Raw genomic sequence first — 13,447 nt, forward strand, 5'->3', positions numbered from 1 at the left:
ATATGTACATGGTTTTCGAAATCACCCATCAAAAAGATGATCATCGTAAACTCAATTCATGATTTCATGTTAAGTCTTGTATGTATGTACAGGTATGCTTTTGCCCGTTAAAAATATAACGTTCAAACCCTCGCAAAGAAACACATGCGGAGATTTAATTACTTAATTTAAAGACATAAATTTTAATATAAATTTCTTGTTAACTTTTTGTGACAATATTTTTGAATTCTTTTTTTATTTTGATGTGGGTGGTATTAAAAGAAAATATGAAGATTAACTACGAACATTCATGTCCGATAATTTGAGAGACTGTGCAGATTTTAAGTCATGTACACTTTTTTTAGTCTCCGCGTTTGAGTTGTTATTTTTGAATATTGGTCATAATTTTTTAATTTAATCATAAATAATATTTTTACTTATTAAAAATAATATATAGTTTTACATTATCTTAAATATTATAGTCAATTACTGTAATTATTAACATCATTCAATTTAATAATTACAAAAATCATTGTTGAACTTATTAATTTTATTAAAGGTAACATTCTACATTTCATGAAAGTAATTATGTATGTTGTTTACGTTGTTAAACATACGGTTATTTTTATATTAGTTGAATGTTTAGAATAGTGTAGAAAAGAATAGATTAAATTTGAAGTCATTATATTATATTTTATCTTTTGACAAATATTTACACCAAGACTCCGCTTAAGCTTTATGTAAATTTGCTCGGTATACACTATTTAATACAAAAAACAACTCCTTCACTAAAAGATTCTAATTATAAATATCATATGAGGACGGTTTTACTAAATTTGTGAAATAAATTTAAGAAATTTAGAAAATATACTGTTTTTCGTAAGGTTTTTTTTCTTTTGCAATTTTACTATTTTCTAAAAACAATTACAAATATAATGTACAATTTCAATATTTTTGTAAAGATATAACTCCCAAATTCTACAACTCCATCCTCCACTCTTCTTTAATCTCCACCCTCCACGGCTCTCACGCCTTCTTCAATTCTGCCCGTTCCACTTACCACATCCTCCTTTCCTACTCCCCTTTTTTCCGCAAGCCCATCAATCATACTCTTTTCGGCCCCGACTCCAATCTCGCCACTCTCAACCTCCTCTTTCGTTCAACTAGTTATTGTTATCATTTTCCATCATTGTCCTGGATCGCCTTCATTTTTCATCCCATAATAATCAAATTAAATTGAAAGAAAAAATCGAATCAATCGAAGGCGGGTGATGTGCTTGATTAAGTAGGTATGTGTATTAATTGTACTTTTTATGTGTGTATCGATATTGTTGACTGGTTTGTAGGATTAATGGCGGCTATGTTGTGGTGGCTAGGTTCGGGTGAAGACAAATGAGGGAGTGAGAGTCGAAGGTGGCATGATGGTGTAACTTGTTTATTTTAGTTGATTTTGTTATTATTTTTAGTTGATTTTGGTTAATTTTATGTTATTAATACCAGCCCCGCTAGGACCCTCAATTAACTCTTAATTTTCTCAATTAGTATTTTCTTGCAACTTATTTTGTAATTAAATGTAATTTTCAACATTTTTTTCAGAGTGTATTTATGGTTGCTAACATTTACAAATATGATTGCAAATGCGGTTAACAACATATCTATATACTTCATATAAAATTTTATAAATTTCATGCGGTTAAGCTCGTTGAGTCGTTGTCCACTCTCATCTACCATATAATATAAAAATTATAAAATATTAGTTTAAAATAAATACTTAATATTTAATATTTGAGTCATGCTTTTACGAGTAAAAAGTTATCATATTTTCAATTGATAATGATTTATACCTATATTATTATCGGTTTATTAGTAAGAAGTTCATTTTTCTTATAATGAGTATAATATTAACTGTCAATTAGTATCAAGACTAGAAGTTCTGTATCAAGTCTCGATTTATAGAAACGGATTTTTCAAGTATGTGCGCGTAGGCATATACCAATTATTACTTTTTATTTAAATGGGAGATTTTGATTGATATAGATTTATGTGCATCCAGACTGGTATTATTAATGAGATGAGAATTATCAGAAATTCACAAATCACACCTAATTATAATATCTAATTAAAAAATAATTATTAATCTATAAGGAAAATCCGTTATATAAAAAGCTACCTTCCCATCCGCGTATTCCGCAATCATTTTTCATATGTAGTGGAGAATGTTGCTCGTGGGAATTTTGAGCATCATTAACGAAAATGGATTCCACTACTGAAACAAAAGCAGGATTTTATTGGAACCGAATGGGTATGATTTCAAGTAAACTTGGCCCCACTTCTGCAGAAAACAAAATCTATAAACTACAGAATTTGAATGTGGTTCCTACAAAATTTCCATGTTATAGATTGTGCAAGTTGCAAATTTTAGAGCCTTCAAAATTTACAAGCTACAAATTTACAAGTTCCAAAATGTACGAGTACAAATCAGGAGTTTACAAGTTATAAAATTTATACTCCCTCCGTCCCAAAATAGTTGTCACATTCGATTTTGTGCCGGTCAAATTAACTAAAATTTGATTGAAATTTATTAATATTTTATCAGTTAAAAAATAAAAAAAAATATGTCACTGGAAATAATTTTTAATCTACTTTAAGATGTAATTTTCAGTTTTTTAAAATAATGAGTGATTGACTTCTAATCTTTAGTCAAAACTTAGTTAATTTGACCAACAAAAATAGAAATGTGACAACTATTTTGAGACGGAGAGAGTAAGTTACGGAGAAAACCTACCAACTTCAAAACCTACAAGTTATTAAATCTAAGTGTTGCAAAATTTACAAATTACAGAATTTCTTGACTAAAAATATTTAAGCCGTCGAATCTATATGGCAAAAAAAAAAAAAACAAGTTAAAAATTATGCAAAACCTACAAATTACAAAATCTGCTGGACAAAGAAAGCAAGTTGAAGTTATAAAATCTGGCCTTACAAAACCTGCAAGCAAAAAGAGTGTCTTAATAATTTACATACAAATGTTATAAAATATAATATCATTATAATATAGGATGTTATCATTTATATTAACTCCAACAAGAATTCTGGTCCACAAGTCCAATTATTAATATAATAATATATTTGAATTGTAATAGGGAAAGAAGTATGAAAATAGAGAGATCAATAATACTTTATTATTAAGATTAAAATGATGCTTTGAGTAGGGTAGTTTTAAAAATAAGACAGATGAAAGAATCCATATAATTTAAAACATTTCTAAAATACATTTGGAACTTTTACTTTTGTTAATTATCCTAAATGTTGATTTAAATCATGAATAAGTCACACGTGTTGGACTTGAATATAAAACTATAAAATAACATCTATTTGGGTTGAAGAAGACCTTAAAGCAGAGTATGATCATGACTTACAAAAATACCTGTAGATTATTTTTTAAAATTTTATCATAAGGCCTACATATAATTTTATGCATACCAAATCTCAAAGAGAAATATAACTCAGCGATTTTTTAAATAAATCACTAAACACGAAAATATGCAATAAAAGTCAATATTTGTGGATTAACTAGTAATATTTCTCAGGATCACACTTAAATGATCGCTTGGCCCTTTCTCTTTATAGTAATTTCATAACCCCAATTGTACTCTAATTAATATTTATTTTGCCAAAGCTTATGATCTTAATTTAAGTGGCTCCCTTTCGGGACATGCCCTTAATTTTACTATTAAACAAGACGGATTAATTAATTTCAGAAATGGGAACAATATAATTTGGTCTGCATTATAACCTATGTTCAGCCTTTCTGTTCTATACATGGCTAACAAACTGATCATTTTAGCCCTACAACCATTATCATTTTTGTATAATTAATCAGTTATTTGCCTAATCGATCTCTTGATTTTAACTTTAAAATTAATTAGAATACAATCAACTAGAGCATAAAGTAGAAATTTCTCGAAAACCAGCAGTGCTACTCATAATTTGCAACTCAAAATTTTGAAATAAAAATCACCTTTTCACTTAAATTTAATATATTATTAAAACCTAACCATAGTCCATAACTATTATTGGAATTTTCTAGGCCTACTCGGCAGGAAAAATAATTACGTGGTGAAAGGAAATTTCTCGAACCGGAACTGAATCTTAAAGAATCAGTGAAATTAATTTAAACATGTTATTATAAATAATTTAGAATCGAATCTTTTGAATCTAATGTTCACCATCGCCTTGTTTAGGTAAAAGGTCCAAATTTATTTATTTTTAAAAAAAACAGTATATGCATATTAAGTGTTGGAAGTAACAATAGTAAGGAAAGAATCTTTAGAATAGAAAAGTGCAGAGTCCCACAGCAATATATATAGTTCTCACTTGAAGAGATTCTCTTGCAAAAGCATTCGGTAATTGCTCCCTCCACAGCCTGGGGTCAACTTGTACAGTTGTTGTGGGCTAAATGGACTAGTTGATAACAATTACCCTGCAATATTGTTTCATGTCTATGTTGGATCAATTATTCAATCAACTCACACATGGTGAAAATTGTATTCATCACATCTCCCTTCCTAAACGTTGTTGGAATTCTTTTTGCATCATATTTGAATGTCACTGTACTTGGGAGGAGGGCTTACCCGGATCATATTATATTCTCATAATTCCCGTCACTCAAAAATACATATTTGAGTCCAGAGTGGATCTTCATGATTTAATTACGAGAATATTGGAGATCGCAAGAAGTCGAATCTAGCTCAGTCCCAGCAAATCTAAACTCTGATATCATGTTAAAGGATAATTTCTTCAAAATCATAACACGTTGAGTGGACAGTATTCCAGGATGATATCATATTCTAACATATTTTAATATGCATGACATGAGAACTCCGGAAACATATATATAGATAGGAGGATAAAAAAAGTGTGATATAAACAGGGGCGGAACCAAGGGGGGCTAGCCCCGGCGCCAGCCCCGGCTGAGAGAAAAATAATAAGTATAATTTATTTATTTTTAGTTTTTTAGCCCGGGGACAAATTTAAAAATGAATATATATATATAAAAATAGCCCACTTAACATGGTGGTTTACATCGAAAAGACCATATTTAAAGACATAGACGATGAAATTATCTTACAATGTTATCAAAATATGCAAAATCGTAAAATTCAGTTGTCATCTATTCCTTACTCAAAAAAAGACAGTAAAGATATCTCCACTTAACCAATTAAGGTATGCATATTTACTTTTAATTTTTTTGCTGAAATTTTAATAATAGTTTAGCCCGGGGTCGAAATAAATCCTGGTTCCGCCACTGGATATAAAGATGGCGAATAGCATACTGTTTATTTGATGGCGATTGACTGCCCCATGCACTTAACTAGAAGTCTAGAACAATTGCTAACACAAAAAGTGAGTAAGAATTTACATGCACAAGTAAATATTCCCCAGATCATTGGAGCTGCGTAGAATCTCAGCAGTCACTGTTTAGTAATATTAATTATTATACTTGGAATCTAACACGTATTATTCACTTTGAACCTTAAAAAGTGAATGGATTCCACTCCAATTACACAAATCCTGGTTTGGCTCAAAATAGAGCCCCGTAATCTTCTTCTTGCTTTTCCAAATTGGAGTTTCACTCGGCAGTCTCTTTACCAGAAATGAACTAAACACGAACATATTTATCTTGCTAGGCTAAATATTGGGGCACATATAATTACATAATGCATGCAACTGTCAGGAAAGAAACAAGCGTCCATGATAGAAAACTCTCGGGTTGTATTTGATTAGGGTGAAAGAATATAAAAGGAGTATGAACTTTGAATTATGTTATGGGCAAATATTTATAAATTTCATTTTTTTCTCAATTCGATTCTTTACGCCCTATACTAAATATCACACATCCAATTTTCTTCTCAAATGACATCATAATAATTTTGCATCCCTCAATTTTTTTCGGAACTTTCTTCCCACCTCTATTATTTTCATTTATTTTTGTTCATTTCATTTCATTTCATTACATTTCATTCTTTCTAACCAAACAAAACATCTCTTTGAAAGTACATTAATTATTGTCAAACATGAGGTAGGTGTAAGGGTATTTTCAATTAAAAAAAATTTATATTTAAAATAATAATATATATATTTTAGTTATAATTTGGATGTGTGCTAGCTTTTATTATCAATATATTTGTTTAAGTAAAATAATTTATATGTAATATCTCACTATAATTTTATCATCTTGATTTTCAACTCATATTCTCCCCAACAGATGCTACTTATTAGGTATAAGTTAAATTTAAAATATTAAATTATATAATTTTCCACCTCTTATATATGTTAAAATTAAGTGTAAGTCGTTTTTTTATCGAAGATCTCGAACATCATGCGTGTTTTGCAATGGAAGCATTGCAAAATTTATAATTTTATAAATAATATTATCAAAATTATTATTTAATTAAAAATCTTGAAAAATATATTTTGAAAGACATTGTGAAATATAGATTTTGCCACACATGTCTAATTTGTAAAATAGCGGTCGAATTTAAATATTTTCGACCGAAAGTTATTTTCAAGTAGCCTAAATTCGATCGGCACTTTTCCGGTCAAAAATTACTGTCGGTCGAAATAAGTTATTTTCGACGAGAATTGGTCGGTCGAAAATGACCGTATATAGTCTTCTTATATTCTCATTGAAAAAGCACTTTATTATTATAAAATGATGAATCTTATAATAATATTTTAATTACGTAACATGACAAGGGTCGGATAAAAAATGTCGTCAAACACCTCTACTCATATACTCGATGTACATTTGCGATGAGTTTTGATAAACTGATCTGAATTTGATTAATATTACACGTGGTGGGACAGAGTGGACAAGTAACCCATAGTCAGCTTCAAAATAAATGGAAGGTGGTCTCGAAAAACAGAATGCATACTCTAGGAAAGCTATGCCTTCGTAGATGGGGATCATCGACAATGATGAGAGATTAAAACTCAAGATTCCCATCAAACATATATATAGTCAACACAACATCATTTTGTTCATAATATTCTCGTTTTCTCGAAGTTCAATTATATAAATTAAATATTTGACTCCTCATTTTGAAAATTTAACAATAGATCGGTTTATCAATGTAGGGATAGAGTTGATCACGAATGATATGTTAAGTAACTAGTTTATCTAAAATATTTCATGATTGAAAATTTGTTTGGTTGATAAGTTGATTTATATTTATTCGATTGATCCATCTGTCATTTTCACAAATAATCTCATTTTTTGGAAGTTCAATTATATAAATTAAATTAGATATATCATATATATTTGACACATTTTTCTGAAATATTAATAATAACGGAGATTATTTTTGTATGCCAAAAGGTCGAGAGTGCATTATTACTGTTATTAAGTAGTCAGATTGTCTAAAATTTTCAAGAAATTTAATTTATTCGATATATTGATGAATCGGTCGATACATTTATAAATAAAACCTAACGGGAAAGGCAAAATTAAAACTGAAGCAGTGGAACAGTTGACCCTCAATCATTTCATCTCCACCATCCATTGAGTTGATTGTGCACTGTCATCAAATATACATAGCTGCCAGCTGTCACTGTATAACCAGAATGTTTTCGATCTCTCTAGCACATATACACATAAATATAGCTTCTGTCACATGTCGAACTGTAAAATGTTTGAATCAGAAGATAAATGTGCAGCTGTGTTTAATTATTAAAAAATGACATTCCTGAAATTTAACATATGTACTCTTTTGATAATCTAATTACAGCGTATCGCGTATAATTTTATGAAAAAAATGAGAATGAAAATAGTTTTAACATGAGAACAATTATTCTAACTTTAAAGAATAGCATGCTACAAAATTATTTTGCATATTTATCGTGTTATAAATACATGCAAGTCGGTGCAAAACCAATTTTAACATGAGAATAATTATTCGAACTTTAAAGAAGTGCATGCTCAACAATTATTTTGTATATTTATCATGTATTTCTATTCTTTGGAGTGTAGAAAAATTATATTATTCTCACATAAAAATATATTTCACTACAAGCGTGATCATGTCGAACTAACACGTACCCCAAATTTTGTTCCGAAAATACGTGGACATCACATGCTTTAATGTGTGTATATATAGTTTGGTGTTCTTGTGCATGCATTCATGATTAAGCCTCTTGTTACAACTTACAAAATGGTCTACACTCAGTGACAATGGGCTTAGAAGAGCTAGTTGGTTGTTAGTTAATGGTAGTTATTACTATTTCCAAGGAGTCCCCCTCACATATTTGATCATCTGGTCCTTCACCACCACCATCTCCTCTTCCCTTTCCTTCTTTCTCCCAATCCGTCGTAATTGGACTATTTACGACGGATTTTAGTGTTAAAAATCTGTCGTAAATAGGCTTATTTGTTGTAGTGAGCTCTTAATGGACTACAACTACTTGACAGAACTCGACGGGAAGAGACTTCACGATCCACGCCTCACGCGGCCTAAAACAATGACGACAACATCACGAATTCGGGTGGAGGGGCCGGTTATAGTGGGAGCCGGGCCATCAGGGCTGGCCGTGGCGGCCTGTTTAAGGCAGAGGGGAATTCCAAGCTTGATCCTCGAAAGGGCGAATTGTTTGGCCTCTTTGTGGCAGCTCAAGACGTATGATCGCCTTCGCCTTCACCTCCCGAAACACTTGTGCCAGCTTCCTCACATGCCTTTCCCTCAGGACTTCCCAACTTACCCTACCAAGCAGCAATTCGTCGCGTACTTGATGGCGTATGCCAAGGCCTTTCACATCGAGCCGGAGTATAATACGACGGTTGTGAGTGCAGAGTTTGATAATAATTGTGATTTTTGGAGAATGAAGACCGTTAAGGGAGAATTGGAATTGGAGAGTGGTGAAATTGAGTATGTCTGTAAATGGCTTGTCGTCGCGAGTGGGGAGAATGCTGAGGAGGTGAAGCCGGAGTTTGAAGGAATGGATGAGTTTCGGGGACCTATAATTCATACAAGCCACTACAAGAGTGGTGATCCGTTTCGCGATAAAAGGGTTTTGGTTGTAGGCTGTGGGAATTCGGGCATGGAGATTTGTTTGGATCTCTGCAACTATAATGCTAGGCCATCTCTGGTTGTTCGAGACACCGTATGTTTACTATACTATATTTTCCAATCCTCGAAAGCAATTTTTTTTTTTCTCTTTAGGTTTCTGAAAACATCTACAAATATGTGATTTTAATTAGCAAGTGTCGATGATCACAGTTTTAATCATCGACCTTACCTTCATACTCACACACACACACGTCTCCTCCGAGTCTTGAACGGTTAACCTCTTGAGAGGTCAATCGATCTAATTGGTTATACTACTCTACATCTGCTACACTATAACAAAAACGGCTAATTTCGACCATCAGAATCTGGTTTACCATAAACGGTCGAAAATAGTTTCTGGTCGAAATTAGCCGCTTTTCTTGCATAGCTACGAAGAGTTTTTCTTCAGCACCCAAATCCTGATTCGATCTCCAGTCTCCACTCTTTAAAGTTGATGGCCGAAATTAAAACATTAAGATGGATCGATGTCTTTTGGTTTAGGGTTTTTAAGTTAAACAAGAACTCCCATGTTACTCTTGTGTCAGAAGATATTTTGTGTGAAATGTAGGAGAAGCACTCTTATTCAAGTACAAAAATAGCAACAAGGTAACGAGTGCACTTGTCCTTTTCTAACTTTCTTGGATTTCGCTTGCATGCGCAGTACTAGTGAAGCGCGGGCCAATGTGCATCTAATAATTCTATAAATTGCCATTCAGAATATTCCTTTGCTTGTAGCCCTCTGTCAAATTTACCACTCCTTGAGTTTTAAAGATTCCAAAGTGTTTAGATTCAACTAGCACGGGTTATTTGGAACTGTTCAGAAGGTTTTCTGGTCCCAGCAACTAAAGGTGACCCTGACTATGGTCGAACAAGTCTTATAGTCAGGCTCCCGAAATTTCAGAATCATCTATATATAAATTTGCAGAACATGCGAAATATTGTATGAATTAGAGTTTACTAAACTGATTTTGACTAGGTCCCGTGAATTTCAGGATCGGCCTCGTGGCAACCCTTCTTTTTAATTTATTGACTTTTTAGTGTATTGTTGCAGTTGCATGTTTTGCCACAAGAGATGCTTGGGAGATCAACTTTTGGAGTGTCCATGTGGTTGCTCAAGTGGCTGCCCATACGCTTTGTGGATTGTTTTTTGCTTCTTGTTTCGCGTCTCACCATTGGTGACACGGATCAACTCGGACTCTACAGACCTAAACTTGGTCCCCTCGAATTAAAGAAAAAAACAGGGAAGACGCCCGTATTAGATGTGGGAACTCTTGCCAAGATTCGAAACGGGAGTATTAAGGTAATAAACTCTCAGATTTACATATCGATAGGAATTAGAAACTGTTTAAATATTAAGTCTCTCCTTCTTACAAACCTTAACGGCTATGTTATCATATATAACTTGGTTGTTAGAGACGGATCACCTAAAACCTCAAAGTGCTAGCAGACGGGTTTAATAAGCATGTATGCTTTCCGTGGTAATAATAAATATTAAATGTTGATGCAGGTGTTTCCTGGAGTAAAGAGGTTCACTTGTCATGCGATAGAGTTCGTAGACGGGAGAACAGAAAATTTCGATGCTATAATTTTAGCGACAGGCTACAAAAATAATATACCGTCTTGGTTAAAGGTAAATTTTCGAATTGTTAGCTAGCTAGTTTCAATTATCAAGTAGTAAAAAAATGTGTCATAGGAGAGGATTATAGAATTTCTGCAACTTTGCGATTAATTAATCGTATTGCTCTTTTTCAGGATAATGTTTTGTTTTCGAAAAAAGATGGACACTCTAAGAAACCATTCCGGCCGGAAGGATGGAAAGGCGAAAATGGTCTATACTCTGTTGGATTCGCGAAGCGTGGCTTACTTGGCACATCAATGGATGCAGAGAGAGTTGCAGAAGACATTGAGCTCCAATGGTACTTAAAAGATTCGAAAATTATTACGGAGTCAGTTGATCAAGTACCAGAAATCGAAAGGGTTCTGTGTAATTTATGAGGTCCTTGCACATTTAGACAAAGGGCAAACAAGTTAAGGGGCAATTCAGACTTAGCATTGCATTGTATTTGTATAAGAGTACATATAGACGTAGGAAAAGAAGCGGTAGTTATGTATATAAACACATTATTTTCTGTAGATATAAAATTTTTGAGGGGTGGATGTTTAATATTTATGTAAATTTGAAATATGGCGGTGTTTGTTTGTATGCGGATGATCTGAGCTTCAATTCGAATTTCATGCACGAATATACTTCAATAGAGTTTTCCGTCCATTCTAATTAACTTATAGCAGATGTTTAATACTGATTCTCAGATGAGCTGCTACTGATCCATCCTCGGTCCAAAAATGCATTTTTGAACGAGAGAGAGTGGTAAGGCAAGGTATAAATTTGCAGAACGATGTCATTTTGGATAAAACCGACCGATTTTAGCCTGTCGGTTTTATCCCAGTTTTCACCTGACACGTTTTTCCTGTTGGTCGATTTTACGCGATCGGTTTTATCCTATTTGTTTTTCTATTGGTATGATCCTATTGAAGGGTAACATCATTAAAAACTCGAAATTTTTGAGAGAACTGGTAGCTTAGTAAGGAACGCATTAATAAAGGTTATGGAAGTTGTCTTCAATTTTTTTGTAGACGACCAATCAAACCTATCCTTTCTAAACGATCATTTACAGAAATTTAAATACTCTTTCTACGGAAATTGAAGAGAATCAACCTCTTTGTTTCCCTCTATATTAATTATAGTTGTTTCCTGTCTTCCTCGCAGAGAATCAGCCCCACAGATGACATTCCTCAGTAAAATTAATTGAAGCGCACAGCGAACTCTACGCCACAATTTGATGAAATTGGTCCATTTCTATTCAAGACAATCATGTACGTAATTGCAGTCTGAGGAATTAATGTACACTGATCTGATCAAGTTTGATCCCTAATTCACCATATATATACAAACCCGAAAGTGACAACACTTGCAAGATCAATGGTATAGATGAACCCTGCCTGTAAAAATAATGTTTGCATGGGTCATGATATTGACAAGAATAGTGTTGCAACACACTATGGAGTAGTACTCTATTGTAATTAGGGTTTCCGAAATGTGGATGGTGGGGTTTATCTGAGTACTGGAGTTGATCGATGATAACATACGGATTGAATCAGCTCGAATCATTGGGTTATCAATAAAGATATTATGCTCAAAGAGAGGGTTAGAGCAAGCATCAACATCACCGAGTACGCAGATGATTAAATTTCTGCCAAAATTCTCCAGTCTAGGACCAGAAACTCCATGGCCTACAAATAATTGATAGGGCCGCGAAATCTAATGCATGCATGTCGCCATCTTGAGGTGTAAGAGATTGCAATGGCTTATTTGTCCTCAGATTAGCATCAACGTCGAAAGCACCCAAATTAATTAGGGCCTCCAAAATCTGGAACTCAAAAAAATTTCATTCTTTATTCAGTAATGATATACATAGATTTTGCAGCAAATAATGCGCCCGTTTGTTTAAGAGAAGCAGAAGCTGCTTTGAGCTTCCGTTTTTTTGACCCGTTTGGGTAAATAAGTAGAAGTATTTTTAAGAAGTTGAAAATGTTAGCTTTTCTCTCAGATCTTCTCTTTTTTTTTTTCCAAACACCTTATTAATTTATTTACTTCTCATTTCTAATCAACTTCTTTACTTTGAGCAAAAATTCACTTTTTTTAAGTTTGCCCAAACGGCTTCGATGTTTGTCGCATATGCAAGGTGCAGAAATTCAGATTCTCACAAATTTTGTCTATTGTATAGCATAAGATCCTGTCGGAACCTTCCTCTGATATCTTAACGAGAGCAGGATGAGCTCAGATTACGATTATAAGCTCTTGTTAGAGGCATGTTACATTCACAATTTCAAGTTGCAGATAGAAGTTAATAAGTTGAGAAGAAAGATATGTACACACATATATATGGTCCAGATACACGTGATGGCCAAATGGACAATACATGTCGAAACCCCGAGCATGCTTTCGCATAACGTACGGCACCTATGGTGCACATGATATATTTCATGCTTCTTGGTCCATATTAACACTCACTGTACAGATTGGCATATATTCTTATTGCTTCATGCTGTTTTGTGGTCCTATAATTTATCGTTACTACCAAGTATTTGTCCTGACTCCAGAATTATTTTATGCAGGACCTTGGATTTTAAGCCCCTTGCAAAGGGACCAATGAACCTGAACTTATTAAAGATATAATTAAGTTTCAACACTGGCTCGTACCGACTATAAAGAGACAAAACTTATCTGCCAGACTTCCGAAATATATTGGGTTTCTTATAAATTTTGGAATTATTTGTACATTTATGAATTTGAAGAACATGTC

General features: G+C 33.0%; 1 protein-coding gene and 1 long non-coding RNA gene across 2 annotated transcripts; both read left to right on the top strand.

Annotated features, from left to right (window-relative positions):
* The first annotated feature begins 958 nt into the window (after positions 1 to 958).
* Positions 959 to 1,497, top strand: LOC108199091 (uncharacterized). The gene is made up of 2 exons (XR_001802272.1): positions 959 to 1,268; positions 1,356 to 1,497. It is a non-coding gene; the product is annotated as an uncharacterized LOC108199091 (long non-coding RNA).
* A 6,649-nt stretch (positions 1,498 to 8,146) lies between these two features.
* LOC108198742 (indole-3-pyruvate monooxygenase YUCCA2) lies at positions 8,147 to 11,295 on the top strand. Its single transcript, XM_017366520.2, has 4 exons — positions 8,147 to 9,138; positions 10,135 to 10,383; positions 10,591 to 10,713; positions 10,836 to 11,295. Exons 1-4 carry the CDS (start codon positions 8,428 to 8,430, stop codon positions 11,076 to 11,078), a joined length of 1,326 nt encoding a protein of 441 aa, XP_017222009.1. The 5' UTR covers positions 8,147 to 8,427; the 3' UTR covers positions 11,079 to 11,295.
* The last annotated feature ends 2,152 nt before the right edge of the window (positions 11,296 to 13,447 follow it).

This window comes from Daucus carota, chromosome 8 (genome assembly GCF_001625215.2).
Source record: "Daucus carota subsp. sativus chromosome 8, DH1 v3.0, whole genome shotgun sequence".
NCBI classification, from domain to species: Eukaryota; Viridiplantae; Streptophyta; class Magnoliopsida; order Apiales; family Apiaceae; genus Daucus; species Daucus carota.